Source organism: Balaenoptera musculus, chromosome 3 (assembly GCF_009873245.2).
Source record: "Balaenoptera musculus isolate JJ_BM4_2016_0621 chromosome 3, mBalMus1.pri.v3, whole genome shotgun sequence".
In the NCBI taxonomy this organism is placed as follows: Eukaryota; Metazoa; Chordata; class Mammalia; order Artiodactyla; family Balaenopteridae; genus Balaenoptera; species Balaenoptera musculus.
In genome coordinates this window covers 145,911,953-145,933,556 of record NC_045787.1, presented here as the reverse complement: position 1 = coordinate 145,933,556, position 21,604 = coordinate 145,911,953, and the positions used below count along the sequence as shown (strand labels likewise).

General features: G+C 39.6%; 1 protein-coding gene across 1 annotated transcript in view; it reads left to right on the top strand.

The window, feature by feature from the left end:
- Positions 1–241: 241 nt before the first annotated feature.
- Positions 242–21,604, top strand: part of UBTD2 (ubiquitin domain containing 2) — a 64,097-nt gene continuing 42,734 nt past the window's right edge. Inside the window, exon 1 of the mRNA XM_036846332.1 lies at positions 242–436. Within this exon, the coding sequence (XP_036702227.1) occupies positions 367–436 (70 nt within the window). The 5' untranslated portion in view covers positions 242–366. The remainder of the gene's footprint in view (positions 437–21,604) is intronic.

Here is a 21,604-nt window from a genome sequence, read left to right as displayed (position 1 = left end):
CGCCGGCGCTGGGCTCGCCTGGACGCGGGTGTGCGGGGCTGTGAAGGGGTGAGGCGAGAGCTGCGGCTCGCCCGGGATGGGCCAGCCCCGGCCTGCCGGGGCCGAGCCGGAGGCGAGGGCGGCGCGCGGGACAGGCCTGCCGGGCGGGCGGCCCGGGGACTGAGGTAGAAGTGGGCGCGGAGGAAGGGGCCGAGCCAAGGCGGTGGGTGGAGCGGCGAGGGGGGCGGAGGCTGGGCCGCGGCGGGCGAGCGGAGCGGCGCGCCTGTCCGGAGCTCGGCGGCGGCGGCGGCGGCGCCGGAGGAGGCAGAGGCGGCGGCGGGCCCGGACGAGCGCCCGGAGGTGGCGGACGAGGCGCCGGGGGCCCCCATGGGCGGGTGTGTGGGCGCCCAGCACGACTCCTCGGGCAGCCTCAACGAGAACTCGGAGGGCACCGGAGGTAGGTGAGCGCCAGGGGGCAGCCTCGGCCCCCCATTGTTCCCGGCCAGGCCCGGCCACCTGTCCCGGCCCCTGCGGGCCCGCGGGCCGCGCGGCCGGGGTCCCCGTGCCCCTTTGTCATCCCCGCCTCCACGTCACTCCCCGCGCTCCGCTTCCGGCCGCCCCGCCGGCCGCGGGGTCGCCCCCTTTTCTCCCTGGCCCCCGATAAAGCCCTCAGCGCTCCGGGGACGTAGCCCTCGGCCTCTCGACCCCACCGCCTCGGCTCGGGAAACTCGGACCAGAAACTGCCTCTGGCCACCTTCACTCCCTCTCCAGCTGGTTTAATTATTCAGGAACAGGATGGCGGCGCTGGGGTTGCAGAAAAGCCAATTGATGGGGGGTGGGGGGGAGCCTGATGCCTTCCCTCCGACGCGCCCCGTCACATCTCTCCGCACCCGTCCTTGTTCAGCAGAGTTGGCTGGTCTCAGCTTTCCTGAGTTTCAGATGACAGCTGCCCTGGTTGGTTCCAGTTTGGCCTTTTAAACCTGCAAGTTTCTGGAGCTCGGCTGGGCAAGTCTCAAGCGGCCACAGGCATTACTTTAACGAGGGGTGGGGAAACGGTCTTCCCGAGTAAAACGTGGCTTCTTGCTACAGCCCGGGGGTGTTGGACCAGTGTCGGGGTGGGCTAGTCAAATTCCTGTCCGTCTTACGTAAAGGAAAATATGTAGGATAAAAGTACAAATGCCTGAGAGTCCGTTTACCCTAGCAGGATCGGTACTGTAAAAGTTTTTGTAACACGAAACGCACTTCTTATTTATTGTAAAAAGCAGTTTGCTGAGGAGAGTATTTTAATGCAATTGGTGTTGTAGTATAGCAGAAGAATAATACAGTTAATTCTACTTTTAGTTAAATGACCTCTTGCTGAGTCCATTCTATAGCTTGTGTAGAGGACAGAATGTTTTAAATAAGAAATCGCTTTTAGGAACAGCAAAGATGACAGTGTTGGTCTTGTTCCAACCTTGTGTTAGACGTCTCAAAATGTGGGGCATAAGTTCCTAGACTAAGTCGTTTGGGGATGGGTGGGTTTACAACTTTTTCTTAACATGCTAGCTAGCATTTAGACCAGCTGCTTGCCTGTCACTAAGCTCCATCTGTAAACCATGTACATGAATGGTTTGGCTGATGAATGTCCTGAATTGCCTGGTGTTTAGCCATGCCACTTCATTTAAAGTGTATGGGCATCCTGTATGTCTAAGTCCTGGGTAAATAGTTTGAGAGCTCAGCGAAGCGTGTCTTGAAAAAATCGTCCATGAAAACGGTACTTTATAGTGCATTTCAAGTCAGAGCATAATTACTCAGTGGCACATTAACAATGAGATTTGCCCTGAAAACAGGGCAGGAAGATAAAAAGGGCATGATTGAAAACACCCTTAGGTTAAGATCAACTTGGGGGTCAGATGATTCTTCCTGCGGGTTGAGGTGATAATTAATGGTACTGAACTATAGGTGGTGTTACTTTTTAGTAAGTATAGGTAGTGTGCTTGTTATAGGTAGTGTTTAGTTTTTATTAAAATTTTTCACACTTATTTTAATATTCTAATTCAACGTTTTTCTATTGGTAATGCACTTGAACCAATTTATGGTTTTATGGCCTTTTGGTAGTGTGACTTATGACGAGCCAGGCATTATTAGCATGGGCTTTTTAAAGCAAGAAGTATTAGCTTTTGGTAGTTTATTACCAATGGTATCTAGTTAGATAACTATAGTATCAGTTTCTTTGAGAACTGAGTTCTCTGGATCTTAAGCTGTGCTTTACCTTTTTGAAATAAAGTTTAGAAAAAAGGAACCTCAATCACCAAACCTCTTTATTTTTTTTCTGGAGCGAAGGCATGACCCTGATGTAACTGGGGTGAGGAATGAGCTGTGTGGCATAAAAGGATTACTTCTGGAATTTAATTAGGGAGGCCTTTATTCTTCATTGTCATGATAGTTAAAGAGTTAATTGTGGTTTAAAGGAATTAGCTCAGGTGAGTGTTTCAGGTTAACATGTTAAATAGTTTCATGCTTATTATGATAGATTTTTGTTGGGAAGGGAAAGACTTTTTCCTAAGGGCGTTGGCACAGATCCTTCACTTTTGAGACGTACAACAGTTGTTAGTAGTTTTAATCTGGACATATTGGCCTATGAAAATTTTTTTATCAGCATGGAGTAAAATACAGTTTCCGATGCTTTTCATGACAGATTTAATTACATCCACAGTGTTGTGCAAACATCACCGTTTTAGAATGGCTTCACTTTCTGAATATCAGCAGACTTAGTAAGATGACTTTAAAAAAAAACAAACTTTTTTGGCTCTTTGAGATACTGTACTTTCCCTTTCCCTCTGAATCTAAGTCTCTTAAGTATGCAAATAACTGTGTGTATATTGAGAAAAACTTCCTTTCTAGGTGGATTAGTTCTTTGAAGAAATTTTGAGAAATTTTTGTAAGAGGTTATAGAATATGGAAATGGCTTAATTCATGTTATAGGATTTGTGTTGTCTATTGTTTTGGAATCAGTAGCTGTATCTTCTGGCATACCGTGCCTAGAATTCAGCTTTTGAGTTTCAGCTACTTTGACCATTTTTTAAATGCCTAATTTTAATCAAGAAAGGTATATTACAGGAATTATGCAAGATTATTTAACAGGTCTCTCCAAGCTTCCACACTCCTGGAATTTCCAATTGTTTTGACATTTGTAGACAGCATATTTTGTATGGTTCTCCACCTTATTATGACATTGTGATGCTGAGGTTGGCACTTAGGTCCTCTAGACAAGGCTCTAGCCCAAGGCATTTGCTAAGTAATTAAATCTCTGAGGATTTTTAAAAATAAGAAATATGTGAAGAAAAAACAATAAAATGAAATTCATTGAAGACAGCCAGTTACCTTCTATTCATATTTTGATCATTTCTTTAATGAAAATAGTGATGTACAAAGTAGGTTCTCACTTTCTGGGTGTGTCATTTATTCTGTACATTCAATGATATCCCAAGATTACTGACCCAGGCGGTCACCAGTTTCCAGGTTTACAGGAGGATAACTCTGAATGCTGAACATTGACTTCTTTATTTCAGAGTGTCTTGAGAATATCATGGAATTCTTTCAGATATCCATTTATAGCAGCCTTAACACCTACTTGATGAGAACAATGGTTTTTGAGTAACAACAGCTACCATTTATCCAGTATTTATTATGTAACAGGTACTGTGATTATGTTCTCATTTAGTCTTCAACAACTCTGGGAGGTGGATAGTATCTCTGTTTCATAGATGGATTGAAGCTGGGAGAAATTAAATAACTTGCTTAACATGGCATAGCTTATAAACGGCAGAGTCAGAGCTTAAACTCAGGGCTATAATAAAGAATGCTAGTTCTTTTCTTTTTTTCTAGTTTTATGTTTTAAAAATTTTAGTAAAATACATATAAAACTCACCACCTTAACCACTTTTTTTTTTTTTTGGCTGTGTTGGGTCTTCATTTCTGTGCGAGGCCTTTCTCTAGTTGCGGCGAGTGGGGGCCACTCTTCATTGCGGTGCGCGGTCCTCTCACTGTTGTGGCCTCTCTTGTTGCGGAGCACAGGCTCCAGACGAGCAGGCTCAGTAGTTGTGGCTCACGGGCCCAGTTACTCCGCGGCATGTGGGATCTTCCCAGACCAGGGCTTGAACCCTTGTCCCCTGCATTGGCAGGCAGATTCTCAACCACTGCGCCACCAGGGAAGCCCCTTAACCACTTTTTTTTTTTTTTTTTAAAGGAAGTTTCTTACTTTTTTTTTTTTTTTTTTTTACATTTATAGCTACTTTATTTATTTATTTATTTATTTTTGGCTGTGTTGGGTCTTCGGTTCGTGCGAGGGCTTTCTCCAGTTGTGGCAAGCGGGGGCCACTCTTCATCGCGGTGCGGGGACCGCTCTTCATCGCGGTGTGCGGGCCTTTCACTATCGCGGCCCCTCCCGTTGCGGGGCACAGGCTCCAGATGCGCAGGCTCAGTAGTTGTGGCTCACGGGCCCAGCTGCTCCGTGGCATGTGGGATCTTCCCAGACCAGGGCTCGAACCCGTGTCCCCTGCATTAGCAGGCAGATTCTCAACCACTGCGCCACCAGGGAAGCCCCTTAACCACTTTTAAGTGTACAGTTCAGTGGCATTAATTATATTCACAACGTGCAACCATCATCACTGTATTTCCAGAGTTTTTTATCACTCCAAACAGACTCTGGATCCATTAAGCAGTATCTTTGCTCCCCTCTCCTCCCAACCTGTGGTAACCGCTGATCTATGTTTTGTCTCTGAATTTGCCTATTGTAGATATTTCATATAAAAAGGATCATACAATGTTTATTGTTTTGTTGGTGGTATATTTCACTTACATGTCTTCCAGGTTTATCCTGTTGTAGCAAGTATCAATACTAAATCCTTTTTATAGCTGAATAATATTTCATTGTATATATATACACCACATTTTGATTATCTCTTCATCCATTGATGACATTTGTATTGTCTCCACTTTTTGGCTGTTGTGAATAATACAGCTATGAACTTTGGTGTACACATAGCTGAATCCCTATTTTCAGTGCTTTTGGATATATACCTAGGAGAACCTAGGAATTGATAGGTCATGTGGTAATTCTGTGTTTACGTTTTTGAGGAACTGCCAAACTTTCCCACAGTGGCTGTACCATTTTATATTCCTACTAGCAGCATACAAGGGTTCCAGTTTCTCCACATTTTCACCAACACTTGTTATTTCCCGTTTTAAAAATTATAGCCTTTCTAGTGGGTGTGAAGTGAGTGGTATCTCATTGTAGTTTTGGCTTGCATTTTGTAATGGCTAGTGATGTTAATGTGCTCATTTGGCATTTGAATATCTTCTTTTAATAGATAGAAATGTCTACTTAAGTCCTTTGCCTATTTTTTAATTGGGTTGTTTGGGGTTTTGTTGTTGTTGAGTTGTAAGAGTTCTTTATATATTCTGTATATTAAACCCTTATCAAGCTACATGATTTGCAAATATTTTCTCCCATTCTGTAGGTTGTCTTTTCACTCTCTTGATGGTGTCTTTTTTTTTTTTTTTTAAAAACCCCACATCCTGGAAACTGTAAAGTAAGGTAACTAACTTCAATGGTTTATTTATTTATTTATTTATTTATTTATTTATGGCTGTGTTGGGTCTTCGTTTCTGTGCGAGGGCTTTCTCTAGTTGCGGCAAGCGGGGGTCACTCTTCATCACGGTGTGTGGGCCTCTCACTATCGCGGCCTCTCTTGTTGCGGAGCACAGGCTCCAGACGCACAGGCTCAGTAATTGTGGCTCACGGGCCTAGTTGCTCCGCGGCATGTGGGATCTTCCCAGACCAGGGCTCGAACCCGTGTCCCCTGCATTAGCAGGCAGATTCTCAACCACTGTGCCACCAGGGAAGCCCCCTTGATGGTGTCTTTTGATGCACAAAAGTTTAATGAAGTCTAGTATATCTATTTTTCCCTTTGTTGCCTGTGCTTATAGTTTCAGTTTTAAATATGTATTTCATGCTTCACTGATGGAGAAAGAATAAATCTATAACCAGTAATTTACAAATTAACATTTGCTTTCTTAACTATGAATAGAAAGCTGTTTGTTTTTTTGTTTTTAATCAGTCATCAATTTTATACACATCGGTGTATACATGTCAATCTAGAAAGCTGTTTTAAGCTTATTTCCTCTGTCAGATCTGGTGAAAAGGTTGATTTGCAGTGAAATGGTTTTTGTTTTATTTTATTTTATTTTTTATAACTCTATTTATTTATTTTTATTTTTGGCTGCATTGGGTCTTTGTTGCTGTGTGCGGGCTTCTCCTTGCAGTGGCTTCTCTTTTGCGGAGCAAGGCCTCTAGGTGCGCGGGCTTCAGTAGTTGCGGCACATGGGCTCTAGAGCTCAGGCTCAGTAGTTGTGGTTCATGGGCTTAGTTGCTCCGTGGCATGTGGGATCTTCCTGGACCAAGGGTCGAACCCTGTCCCCTGCATTGGCAGGTGGATTCTTAATCACTGCGCCACCAGGGAAGCACCTGCAGTGAAATGGCTTTTAAAAAGTTGACAAAGGTAATCCATAAACCTACTTCAACTTCGTAATCAAGAGCTGATTGTTGTATTTTCTGGGGAAGCATTTTAAAATCAACAAGCGCTGAGTACCTATAATATGCCCAACTTTGTATTGGTTGCTGTTGTTCCAAAAAAAGGAATCATTATCCTATTTCTTGAGTATGTCAGAATCCTTTTCTGGGAAAACGTAATAAAATATGCACACATGAAGCAACTATAAAACACTATTTAAACAGATAAAAATACCATTGAATAAATTGTGCACATGCTGAGGGAATAAAGGAAAACAAAGTGGCCTCAGCTGCTCAAAGGTGTGGTCCCTCAACCAGCAGCATTGCCATCACATGAGAGCATGTTAGAAACGCAGAATCTCAAGCCCTAGCTCTGAACTATTGAATCAGAATCTGCATTTTAACAAGATTCTCAAATGATTCTCATGCACGTTAAAGTTCGAGAAACATTGATAGAGGATTGCTTACAATGGGAAGAGACTGGAGTGAGGAACCCATTAGGGTAAAAAAAAAATGGCAGGACTTGGTGATTTATTGGATGTAGGGATGGATACAGAAGAGAAAAGAAAATACCATGTTTGTGAACCTATCTATCTATCTATCTATCTATTTATTTATTTATGGTTGTGTTGGGTCTTCGTTTCCGTGCGAGGGCTTTCTCTCGTTGCGGCAAGCGGGGGCCACTCTTCATCGCGGTGCGCGGGCCTCTCACTATCGCGGCCTCTCTTGTTGTGGAGCACAGCCTCCAGACGCACGGGCTCAGTAGTTGCAGCGCACGGGCCTAGTTGCTCTGCGGCATGTGGGATCTTCCCGGACCAGGGCTCGAACCCGTGTCCCCTGCATTGGCAGGCAGATTCTCACCCACTGCGCCACGAGGGAAGCCCCAGAAGAATTTTTAAGTTGAGATATCATTTAGGAATGTGCAGAAGTTTAGATATGGAACTCCTAAATGTTCAGGATTATGAATGTGGATTTTGGAATCACCTGGGGGATTGACTGAAGGTTTAAAAGCGAATGACTGCTATAAGTAAGTAAAAAGAGGAGGAAAGTACTAAGAATTGAGTCATGAAAATTTCACAAAAGGTAGAGAAATGAGAATCATCTCTCAGGACCTGACCATAGTAAGTACTTAGTTTACTGAATTTTGTTGAATTATTGGGAAATGGGAAAACAGGTCTGCCTGTGAAACTGATAGATCTGATTGTATTTGAACTTTTCATTCTAGTACGGTGGTTGCAGAAATTCTAGTTGTAGTTTGACTCATATCCTAATACAAGATAGACTTTTTAGGCATCCAGCCCCAGAATATACCAACAGCCCTTTTGAGGTTGGTGTACTTCAGAACAAACACATCCTCTACAAGACATCAGTTACTCTTTTTTTTTTTTTAATTAATTAATTTATTTGTTTTTATTTTTTTGGCTGTGTTGGGTCTTTGTTGCTGTGCATGGGTTTTCGGCGAGCGGGGGCTACCCTTTGTTGTGGTGCACAGACTTCTTATTGCGGTGACTTCTCTTGTTGCGGAGCACGGGCTCTAGGCGCGCGGGCTTCAGTAGTTGTGACACGCGGGCTCAGTAGTTGTGGCTCGTGAGCTCTAGAGCGCAGGCTCAGTATTTGTAGCACATGGGCTTAGTTGTTCCGCTGCATGTGAGATCTTCCTGGACCAGGGATTGAACCCGTGTCCCCTGCATTGGCAGGCGGATTCTTAACCACTGCGCCACCAGGGAAGCCTATCAGTTACTTTCTTCACCAAGAATATCATGCAAATCTATTCCTTATATATTTTCAGTGTCCCATATATTATTTATACACATCATCTAACTAGGTTGCTTATTGAATTTTCTTTTGCTTCTACTCTTAGGGCTGTGCCTATAGTAAAAAATGAAGCACACTGAACATGACTAGGACTAAAGATTAAGTCTCCTCCTTTTTTATCCCTAGTGTGACAGTAGAAGTAAAAATCTTTCATATTTTTTTTTGGGTTGGTGAGCTCTGGGGCTTTATGAGAGGGATGCATAAAATTTCGTACTATTTGGAGAGAGACGTACTGTGAAATAGGAGGCATTTATTTGATAAAGCAGAGGGTGGCTGATTTGACTAGGAGTGGAGTTGTGTGGAAAGAACCAAAAGGGACATCCACAGCAAGAAAACGCAGGTTGGAGATACAGTGAGTGGTACTGTGGGTGGGTAGGTAGGTTCAGGAGGTATGAGAACTGAAATTAGGCCAGGGAAGCTACAGTTGGAAAATACTGCCATATGGGGCAAGCTGAATCCTCTTTGAGAAAAGATTTTAAAACTCCAGTTTACATTAAAAACTGACATGGTATGTTGTAGCCCCCGCCTCATCAGCTACCTTCCACTGAGCTAGTCCCACTCGTTTTCAATTTTCTACTAAGTAGAGGGTTGAAAATTTTTCCCAGTCAAGATTATTTTGGAATTTATGTTGGAAAGACATTTTGAAAGAAGAGTCTCATCATGGATATTAAATGGGCTGTTTTTTTCATCTCTGGTTTTGTATTTAGGAATCAGTTGCTAGTGATACACAGTATGGACAGAAGATTTAAGCCACTAGAAATGATAGGAATTGTCATTCCTTTGATTTTTGATGGCCCTAGTCTATAATACCTGTCTTTCTTATGGAGAAATTGTAATCAGTGGATTTTATTTTTAAATCTGATTTTCTTACTGTAAATGCAAAGCTTTGGCAGCACCTTGCTAGTAGTACTATACCCAGGTGAGTCTTCTAATGTGAATGAGTATTGAGTGTTAATAACAGTAATAAGGAACTTTTGCCTTTATGATAATGAATTATCTCTCTTGGGGTTTTTGACTGAAACACATTCTTCTCTTGTTGCAAGGGAGCATTAGGTTGATTTTGGTAAACAACATGATCATGCTGATTTAGTGGTTCTCTCCTTTTTCCTTACTGCAGACCACTTGAATGGTTTATCTTCACTTGGTGGACCACTGCACCTGATTCTTCCCGCCACCCCTCACCATCCCTACCCAACTTTCTGCTTCTGCTTGTCGGGCAGTACTAGGCTACCAGCAGGCTCCTCATGATTCACTGGTAGTTCAAGGACCGTAGGTTGAGACTTTACTAATGCGTATGTACTTAAAGATGCATGTGTGTTGGCCAAGAACAATCAAGCATGTATTCATCTTGCATCAGCTACTTTGACTTGCAGGCAGCAAGAATCAAGCTTGGTTTTGAATATACTCCATATATTGAGCTGAGTGGTTAAATATTGCTGAGTATACATTGGGTATTGTAATGCCATATTTTTGCATGTTTGCAGTAAAACTTTTAGAAGTTTCCATTATAGCTCTGTTTTTAGAAATGAAATTTCTGTTGAAGGTAGCTGTCTAAGAAAAAGAGATCTTTACATGTGGAGGTAATTTTATATGAATTTTACTTGAGTGTGAAGTCTTAATGATATACATTTGCTCAAGACTTCAGTAAGTAATGAATTAGTGACTTTGGGACTTCTCTGTTTAAGTTCTTACCCTCACAAGAAACCCTTCAGATAATTTTATGCATTTATTATAATTGGCTTGTAGGTATAAGCAGGGTCAGATTGCTTCTTTGCATTTGTTCAGATAGTTTCCATGCTTGTGGGCTGTGTGACAAGAGTATCAAAGGGGCAGAGTAACAAATAGTCCAAGTCATTCAAGGTATGAATCTGCTTCATAATAAACTATCACTTTCAACTCAGGGCAAACACTTTATTTTTTAGGTTCTTCTTGAAAGGAAGAAAGCTGTCTTTTAAAAATAGACAGCTTCTGTTATTTCTAATTGCCAGCACTTGAAGCTAACTATAAGTAGAGATATAAATAAGGCTTGCTCTGTGAAATCAGGTTAGCTTATGGTCTAATGAAGGAATCATATGTTTAAATAATTAGGAAGAGTTTAAAAAGTCTCTATAGCAATGAAAAAAGTATTATGGAAATTCAAGGAGCAGTGTGGAGCACTGTCAGAAAACTTCATTGGAGAGGTGATATAAGAAGTTGGTCTTGAAAGAGGAGTAGATGAAGAAAAGGCAGAAGGGCATTCTGTGTGCAGAGGAAATTACTTGTATAGAAATATGAAAAAACATGGCATTTTGGGGGACTGGCAAGAAGCTTGTGGAGGGAATGGTGAAACATGAAGTTATTAGGGTATGTTGTCAGATTTTGGAAGGCATAATTGGCATAATCAATAGACAAAGTTGTGAGACAATATTATAGGCGATACTAGTTAAGTGGTTTAAAATTTTACTTTTTGTTTTTTTGTGCATCTAATGAACTAATTCCCATTTAATGCTGCATTCTGAAGTTATTTTGTACAAATTTCTGATGTACTAGGTTGTTATAGTCTTTAACAGATTTTTCTTCTTTTGTAGTTGTAATGGGATTATTACATATTAAACATAAAGACAAAACCGATATCGTATATTAACGCATATATGTGGAATCTGAAAAAACTGGTATGAACGATCTTATTTACAAAGCAGAAATGGAGCCACAGACGTAGAGAACAAATGTATGGATACCAAGGGGGAAAGGGGGATGTGGGATGAATTAGGAGATTGGGATTGACATATATACACTATTGATACTATGTATAAAATAGATAACTAATGAGAACCTGCTGTATAGCACAGGGAACTCTACTCAGTGCTCTGTGGTGACCTAAATGGGAAGGAAATCCAAAAAAGAGGGGATATATGTATACGTATAGCTGATTCACTTTGCTGTACAGTAGAAACTAACACAACATTGTAAAGCAACTATACTCCAATAAAAATTTTAAAAATTAAAAAAATAAAATAGAAAAAAACCCATAAAAAATATGTTTGGTTTTTACATATACATGTAGGTGTTTGTCCCAGATCAGTTGTTTTCTCTTGGGTTCCAGTTTCTGGCATATGTGAAGAGTTTGGGCTAAGATTCTGCAGATCTGCCTGAGTTTTAATCTCTATTGAGAAAAGGCCTGCATTAGCTGTGGTACTTTGGGCTCAGTTTCTTCTGAAGAAAAAAAAAATTGTTGAAAAACAGCGGATTAGTGGATTAGATCTTCTCTATCAAGATATCTCATTCTTTTTAAAACATTTTTAATGATAATTTTCAAACATGTTGAAAAGTTGAAAGACTCTGGTACAAACACTTGAATACCCATCAATTAGATTGAACAAATGTGTGTGTGTATGTATATATACATTTGCTTAACTGTTTGAAAGTGAGTACGGACATCATGACACTTCAACATGCATCTTTAAAAAATAAAGCTCTTCTCCTACATAACAATACTATTATCACTCCTAAGAAGATTAACTGTTATTCCCTAAGATCTAGTCCATAATCAGAATCTCCCAGTTGTCCCCCAAGTGTCTTTTATATCTGTTTTTTTCAAAATAGGATCTAATCTGCATTTAGACATTGCATTTGTTTGTCTCTTTAATCTTTTTTCTTTAGAAATTTATTCTTTTTTTTAAGATTTTTAAAGATTTATTTATTTATTTATTTATTTTAGGCTGCATCGATCTTAGTTGTGGCACGCAGGGTCAATGATGGGATCTTTCGTTGCGGCCCATGGGCTTCTCTAGTAGTGGGTTTCTCTCTGGTTGTGGCGGCGGGTTTTCTCTGGTTGTGGCGTGCAGGCTTCAGGGAGCATGGGCTCCAGAGCACATGGGCTCTGTAGTTTGCTGCATGCACACTCTCTAGTTGAGGTGTGCTAACTCAGTAGTTGTGGCACATGGGCTTATTTGCCCCACGGCATGTGGGATCTTAGTTCCCTGACCAGGGATCGAACCCACGTCCCCTGCATTGTAAGGCGGATTCTTTACCACTGGACCACCAGGGAAATCCCTCTTCAATCTTTTTAAATTTTTTTTTTTTTTAAAGGAATTCCTTTATTTTTATTATTTATTTATTTATTTATTTATTTTTGGCTGTGTTGGGTCCTCATTTCTGTGCGAGGGCCCTCTCTAGTTGCGGCAAGCGGGGGCCGCTCTTCATCGCGGTGCGCGGGCCTCTCACTATAGTGGCCTCTCCCGCTGCGGAGCACAAGCTCCAGACGCGCAGGCTCAGCAGTTGTGGCTCACGGGCCCAGTTGTTCTGCGGCACGTGGGATCTTCCCAGACCAGGGCTCGAACCCGTGTCCCCTGCATTGGCAGGCGGATTCTCAACCACTGCGCCACCAGGGAAGCCCCTCTTCAATCTTTTTAAATCTAGAAAACCTCCCCCCGCTTTTCTTCCCTATGATATTGACTTTTTGAAGAGTCTTATATTATGTACCACCATCTGGATTTGTCTGTTTCCCTGTGGTGTATTTAGTGAATTCTTATAGCCTCTGTATTTTCTTTAGACTGGAAATTAGGTAGATCTAATTCTTTTTTTTTTTTTAAGATTTAATTTTTATTTATTTTTGGCTGCGTTGGGTTTTCGTTGCTGCGTACAGGCTTTCTCTAGTTGTGGTGAGCGGGGGCTACTCTTTGTTGCTGTGCACGGGCTTCTCCTTGCGGTGGCTTCTCTTGTTGCAGAGCACGGGCTCTAGGCGTGCGGGCTTCAGTAGTTGTGGCATGCGGGCTGTAGAGCGCAGGCTTAGTAGTTGTGGCGCATGGGCTTAGTTGCTCTGCGGCATGTGGAATCTTCCCGGACCAGGGATCGAACCCGTGTCCCATGCATTGGCAGGTGGATTCTTATCCACTGCGCCACAGAGGAAGTCCCAGGTAGATCTAATTCTAACAAAATATGTATGATTCTTTATTTCCTAGACTATAGTAGATCCAAAATCCAAACTTTTCCTAGTTCTTTTCTGCTATCTAACTTCCAACACTGGGATAACCTTTCATTATGGAACAAGTATGAGCCTTTTTTTGTTTTTCATTTTTCCACGCAGAAATAATCCTGCCATCCTGAATATCGTAGTACTATTATTCTTTAGTGCTTAGTCTCCTTCTCTTGTTCTTTCCCCCAACTTTATTGAGGAATAATTGAAAACTATTGTTGTATATATTTAAAGTATACAATATCATGATTTCATATACATATACATTGTGAAACTATTACCCAAATCAAGATAATTAACACATTCTTGGTAATGAGAATCCTTAAGGTCTACTCTCAGCGACTTTAAAGTATAGAGTACTGTGTTATTAACAGTCACCATACTGAACATTAGATCTTCATAACTTTTGCTTCTTAAAACTGAAAGTTTGTACCCTTTGATCCACATCCCGTTCTCCCATTTTTACAAAGATCTATCATCGTTATTTTTGTACATTACTTATATTCTCACAATATAAGCTGCATTGGACCTGGGACAGAGACTTCAGTTTTCTCATAGTACTTTAGGTTCAGTTAACAATTGTGTGGAACACATCTTTGACTTTATCATGGCGTTAGGGAGAAAGTGATATTTTCTTGATAGAACATTATTTAATTCTAGAACGAAAACCTTGTTAAATAAGACCATACAGTGTAATGAAAAGATCTGGGAGTCAGAATTCTTCAGTTCTGGTTCCACCTCTTTTCCCTGTTTCAGTTACCTTAAATAAGTCACTTGACTTCCTGGTTTCTTAGTTTTTTTTCTCATCTATAAAATGAGCATGTTGGATGAGATCAGTAGACTCCAACTTTTTAGACAGTTGAATCTTCTTTTTTAGGTATGTATTACACTGAACACTAATATATCAGTCTCAGCATTTGATTTCTTTTTATTTTGATTGTGTATAGTCACTAAAAAATAAAAATAACTGATTTAGAGTCTCATAAAGTTCTATAGGAGATTTTTTAAAAGTTTGAATCACTAACACTATCAGCTGTACTCAGAACTTAAACACTAACATGTCATACAGTATTATGGTTTATGTTTTACTTTCACTAAGCATTCTTCAGTTAATTTTTAAGATGAGGGCATATACTGAGCAGATGCATATGAGATTGCTCTGACATTTAGTGAAGCCCAGACATCCATGTGCTGTATTAGTGTGTTCCCTGGTGCTGTGTTATATGTATGTGCTTGTATTAATAAAAGGCACATGCAGAGCTGTGGTTTTCCCAATCAGTGACACAGTTACAAGACGTTCCTTAAGTTTCATATATGCGTAGAGAAGGCAAGAGAAGCTTCATTTCAATGACTCTGTGATCATTTTGACCAAGCAGCATAAGCTAACATGTTTCATGATGGTCTTTATGTTTGAAATTTAACATTAGATGTGTGGTACTTTTTATTAGGGTTCTTAAAAAATAGCAAAAATATATTTTACAAAATAGTTTATGTTTATGGAATGCTGAAACACATGTTTGGTCTCTTGAATTCTTTAGAACCAGTTTAAAAAGTTGTGTGACTAGATCCTAGGGAAAGTCTTAACCTAACACACATAATTTCAATCAGGTTTTCTCTACTCTCAGGATCCGTGTACTGTGTTGGGCATTGTATTAGATATTTGGAGTTTCATAGAATTAATGAAAGAATAGTACTATATTAATTAAGAAGTTTACACAATTCAGAGAAATAATATGTTATCCAAATTAATTTTGATGCTAACTTCTAGAGGAAACAAAGGAAAGATAAAACATTAAAAATAGTGAAGAGATCAAGAAGATGGTGACTGTTGTAGCTATACCAGTAATTGCCATCTGGTTACAGATCTGGAAATTGGTTCACTTACTCCCTCTAATTGATTTGCTTTCACCAGGAATTAAAAGGATGGGGAACAAGCCCTCAGGGTGGTCTTTCTCTTCCAGAGCAACTTTTGGCTTAGAATGCACTCTGTAAGTGTAGGTATTTTATTATTCAAGATGTGAACTTCACCTCTCAGTTCATTTGAAGCTGGAAGTGCACCTTGGCATGGTTAGGCCTTTGCTTTTCCCTACCTCTGACGCCATGTCACTTTTCACTTTTCTCTTTTCTCTCTTGAGCATAAAATATTCCAACTCTTTGCCTACAATTGGGCAAACTTGTATTATGTTTAACCTTTGGAAGTTCAGACAGTGAGTACTTCATGGAAAAGGGATTGTTGGATGAGATCTTGTGTTTGTGATTTATGAAGGAGGAACTAGAATCAGAAGAGGTGCTGAGAAGGACCTGGAGGTGAGGTCTGGTGTCTGCCATGTTTGTGAGGGTCTGACTCTTGCTTATGAAGAATGGACTAGATTGAGATGAATCATAGAAGGGATGTCAGCGGAAGATCTTTGCATGTAGTGAATAAAGCTTAGCTTCTTCCCATTTCAGGGCCTTTGCCTTAATGTAAATAAATATTTGCTGTGTAGTGCTTTTTATTACAGTTCTTAAAAATAGCATGATCTTTCCCCATGTTTTATTTTTTTATATTGCTTTTGGAAATTATTTGTTTACTTGTTTATTTCCTGTCTTCTCCCACAATATTATAAGGTCTGTGAGGTCAGGGGCCTTTTCTGATTTCTTCTTTACTGTATGCCTAGTATCTAGTATAGTTACTGGTACATGTGCATTCAGTAGTTGCTGATTGAATAAATAAGTGAAATAATGAATGAATAGTTGTGACTATTTTATCATTTGGAGAATGAAAAGTTTACTACTTGCCTTTAGTTATTTCATTTGTTTTTTGGGTGAAATATATAGTAATAAAAACTATTGTAATGTTGTAATGTACAACTATGTCCTTGGTTGTACAAGGGCCTATTATCTTTAGTGATCTTCCTCATGATAATTAACTCTGGGATAGATTCTTATTTGCCTATTTGCTGAAAGGAGGGAGTGATCTGATTTGCTTGTTAAAGTCTCCCCACTTATTTTGTGTTTATTTGTGTATTATTCTGTCATCCTTAGCAAACTTAGTGGTGATTTGAATTGCTTTGCATATGAAAAGAGGGTTAATTATATTTAAAGCCCACCCAGCCCAGTAGCATTTATGTCAGGCTGTTTTTGAGCTGATTCTGTGCTTATGTTGAATGCAGCAGAAATCTAGGTCTCACATGCAGCCTGTAAACTATTATATTGACAAGGAATAATGAAGACACCCTTTAAGAATTCTCTGAATTTAGGTGTTTGGGGTTTTTCTGAGGAGACATTTTAGGGGATGTTGGAGAAGGGCAGAGCCTGGGGACAACTTGTAGGGTGGAACTGCTCTCTGAAGTACTTTACTAAAGACTGATTTCACTGTGGGGCTCAGAACTATTCGTCCTTTATTTATTTATTTTCTAAACCACATTCCTCCATATAAAAACTATTGAGTTGGCCAAAAAGTGCCTTCGGTTTTAAAGTGAAAATAAAAGACACATTTTTCATTTTCACCAAGAACTTTATTGAACAGCATATTCACCCTTTTGTTTCACTACCTTCTGCCATTTTTCAGGCAACTTAATAATTCCATCTTCCAACTTTTTATCTTTTTGAGCAAAGAACTGTTCCAGGTGCCTTTTACAGTCTTTCAGGGAATTGAAATTTTTTCCGTTAAGAGAATTTTGTAAAGACCGAAATCAATCGAAATCCGAAGGTGCAATGTCTGGCGAATACGGCGGAAATCAGAACTTCCCAGCCAAGCTGTAACAGTTTTTGCCTGGTCATCAAAGAAACATGCGGTCTTGCGTTATCCTGATGGAAGATTATGCGTTTTCTTTTGACTAATTCTGGACGCTTTTCGTCAAGTGCTGCTTTCATGTGGTCTAATTGGGAGCAGTACTTGTTGGAATTATCATTTGGTTTTCCGGAAGGAGCTTATAACAGAGGAATCTCTTCCAATCCCACCATATACACATCACCTTCTTTGGATGAAGACCAGCCTTTTGTGTGGTTGGTGGTGGTTCATTTCGCTTGCCCCACAATCTCTTCAGTTCCACATTATTGTACAATATCCACTTTTCATCGCCCGTCACAATTTGTTTTAAAAATGGAACGTTTTCATTATGTTTAAGTAGAGAATCACATGTGGAAATATGGTCAAGAAGGTTTTTTTCACCTGACTTATGTGGAACCCAAACATCAGAGCGATTCACATAACCAAACGGGTGCAAATGATTTTCAGTGCTTGATTTGGATATTCTGAGTATGTTGGCTATCTCCCGCATGGTATAATGTTGCTTGTTCTCAATTAATGTCTCGATTTGCTCGCTATCAACGTCAACTGGTCTGCCCGACTGTGGAGCATCATCCAACGAGAAATCTCCAGCATGAAACTTTGCAAACCACTTTTGACACGTTCGGTCAGTCATAGCACCTTCCCCGTACGCTGTACAAATCTTTTTTTGTGTTTCAGTTGCATTTTTACCTTTCTTGAAATAATAAAGCATGATGTACTGAAAATGTTTTTTTTTTTCTTCCACCTTCAATATTAAAATGGCTACACAAAAATTCACCAATTTGGATAAGTCATTTAAAAAATAAATTTATTTATTTATTTTTGGCTGTGTTGGGTCTTCGTTGCTGCGCGCAGGCTTTCTCTAGTTGCGGCGAGCGGGGGCCACTCTTCGTTGCAGTGCGCAGGCTTCTCATTGCAGTGGCTTCTCTTGTTGTGGAGCACGGGCTCTAGGCACCCAGGCTTCAGTAGTTGTGGCTCACGGGCTCTAGAGTGCAGGCTCAGTAGTTGTGGTGCACGGGCTTAGTTGCTCCGCGGCATGTGGGATCTTCCCAGCCCAGGGCTCGAACCTGTGTTCCCTGCATTGGCAGGCGGATTCTTAACCACTGTGCCATGAGGGAAGTCCCACATACATTTTCTTGATTCTTACAAGGAACCTTTGACTTTTAAGGAAGGCTGATATTAATATCGCCATTTTAGAAGGGAGGAAACTGAGGCACAGAGATGTTTTGATCTGATTAAGGGATAAAAAGAGTAGCCCAAACTGTAAGCTCTGTCTTCTGTTTTCTAATTCAGTATTCTCTCCACAGATGGTAAGGAAGGGTTTTGGTTGACTTTTCTATCCTTGGAGCAGAATGTGTGTGTGTGTGTGTGTGTGTGTGTGTGTGTGTGTGTGTGTGTGTGTGTGTGAGTGTTTTCATTCATGGCAGTAAACACAGTTGAGTTGAAGTTAATGAAATGTGGTTCTTAAGGACTCTTGTGTTCATACTCCAAAATGGAGATGGCAGCAGTAAGAAATGAGGTGGGTAATTGTCTTTGATCTTAGTCAACAAATTATATTGCATCTCACAAGATAGAAATTTTGAACTAAGATCTTAATTATCTAACTGGCTCAAATGGAAAAAAGTGATAATCTTGCTCATTTTCTTTTGTGCCCCTTTACTCAGTTACCTTCTTTTTCATCGTTACCTCTGCCTCCTATCCCAGACTGAATGTTTTCAGCTTAAAACTCAGTTTTATTCAAGCTTGACTTGAATTTAGCAGTTGAACTTTGTGGGGAAGCAAGTTTCCTTCAGGTCCTTAAAGTACAAGAAAAGAAGGCTTTGTCTAATTTGGAGAAAGCTTAAAAAGTCTTTTTAATAAAGGGTGCTCTTAAATCACCCTTAGTGGAGTATTAGAATATCTGTCTGCTTCAAATCATAGAGTGGTGATTGTCCTGAAGGGTGAGTTGAAGGAGGTTACATGAAAGTTCACTCTGATTAGTATATACAGAAATTTAAGGATGGGGCTTGGAACCCAGAAGTGAATGAGTGTCTGTGCTTATAATATCAGCATATGGACATTTGAAACCAACTCCTGGTTTTTATACCTGATAAAAGGAACTGAAACCATCCGTCACCTGGAGTGTCTCATTCAGAAGTGGGGAGGGGGGAACCTATGGTGGTCCCATAATATAGTTTCATTATCAGAGCTTGTACTTTTTCTGGCAGTCACCAATAAATTTCTTCCTTGACTTGGAAATAATAATTTTAACTTGATGTTGATTAAACAGCTTTTGGGCCTTTGATCATTGCTGTGTTGCAAAAATTAACACGCAGGGCCTGTTGAACAAACCCTTCTGTGAATTTGGCTTTTGTGGCTCTTGGTTTGTGATGATTGCATCTTGTCATGGATACTTCTCTCTTCCTAAATGACTCAAGAGTAGTTTATATACCCTTTAAATTCTCATAACTATGAAGTGAAAAATTGAGATGTGCCACTACATATAACAAGTAGGACATAATGAAAAGGAATTTGAGGAAACAATAAAATGATACCCAATATTTCTAGACTGAACCTTGAATAAGACACTTAAGCTGTAACAAGAGCTTTGAGAATGGGGAAAATTGCTTATCTGTAATAAAATGTAATAAATACTACTGGAGGCAAGAAGGAGACTATCTTTTTGCATTGGATCCATCATGGGGTAGAAAACAGGTTCCTGTGTGTGTTTGTATTTTTGTTTTCTATATACCAGCACTAAGTGTACTGACTAGAAATTACAGTGTAACTGTATAGGACAAGCAAATGACTGGAAAAAGAACCTTTTTCTTTTTCTGTCACAGATGATCTTTAACCATTTTAAGAAGGGAATAATAAATAGGGACAGAACTTACTTTTCAGTGGTAGAGGTAGGTTTTTCAGTTTGGGACAAGGATGTATACTAAAAGTCTTAGGTGTATGAAAGTTTCACCATTTATCAGAGGAGGGAAAAGACGTTTTCAGGCGAAACATTGAGGGAGATTAAAGAAAATTAAGACGTAGAATAAAATTCAGTTTCCGTTGAGAAATAATTCTGATAGTTCTGATTTAATAATAAATAGGAAGTATAAACAACATTGGTGAGTTATTTTTGTAGTAAAATCTTGGGGGGGGAATGCTATACAATTTTAAAATAGTTAAAGTATTGATTAACAATATCTTTGCATTTATTTCTAGATACAAGCTACAAGCTACTTATAACATTGCTAAACTAAATCAATACCTGTCCAGAAGTTCAGACTGGAGCACTTGTAAGATCACTTTTGCCTTCTAAGTAAGAAAAGAGAATAATTAAAGCTTTTGATTCCTATACATAGCATGCACACTCTTATACATATATGTTCATTATATATACAATATATATACAACATAAACACTATACACATATACAACGTATACGTAGATATATAGACATATACTATGCATATTATATACATTATTATATATAATCTCTTTGTTTTATATGAGAATTTGTGTAGGATGAATCCTTTTTTTACTAACTTATGGTCATTTTAAAATCTTTTTAAAAACTGAAAATTTTTTTAAATGTAAAAAGCAGGTTTAAGAAAAAATTTATCCTGTGACCTAACGTGAACATTTTCGTGTACATCCTTTCAGACTCAGAGTATATGGCTGTGTGTATAAAAGAGAGAGTGAAGCAAAAATGTGTTCATATGTTTAGAGAAATTGTGATGTGCTTTTTAAGGTCACAGCTACAGCTTCTAGAGTTTGACTTTACTGATGTGTTAGCTTTGGGATATAATGAGTATGTCATTGTTAGCTTTTCATTTTGGGAGTGTTGTCAGTATTTTTTCTAAAATTGAGCTGGCTGTTTTAAAAGTTAGGAATTAGTAGAGTCATCATAATGATGTGAGAGATGCACATTCCAGGACTTAATGTGAGGAGATGCAGTGTAAACTGGAGAAAGGAATACCACACTATAATTGGCAAGTTGCTTGATGCTTTTTTGTGGGCAGTTTGCAAGAATTTAGTATTTCTTTACTTCCTTCTGAAAAGTTAAATAAGCTGAAAGTAAAGCTTGGGATTTTGTAATGGTGATAGCCATAGATGCAATTTAAAAGGATTAAATGACATCCAAGATATATTTCTTTTCCCATGAATCTAACCCAAAGGCAATACACTTTCTAGTAGTTTTTCTGTCACTTTGATTGTTTGCATCAGATATCACTTTCTTTTTAACTTGATAGAGAATTTGATGTTTGAGCCCCAGTTCTGCTTTATGGATTTTGTGGCAAAATCTTAGACAAGCCAAAATATCATTATTTTCTATGGTTCTGCTGTACCTACTCTTGGATTCTTATCTGTTCTTAAAAGCAAGAGTTCTTTGCACTTAGAATCCCATTCAAGGAGAAGGACTTGGCAGAGGAACACAATTTCAAGTAAAGTATGTTTACCCACATCTTTGGCAGGCTCTTAAAAACATTAGAATTTCTCAAGCAAAGGAAACTTTTCAGATTGAAAAGGGAAACCATCTTGAATAAAGAATTGTATG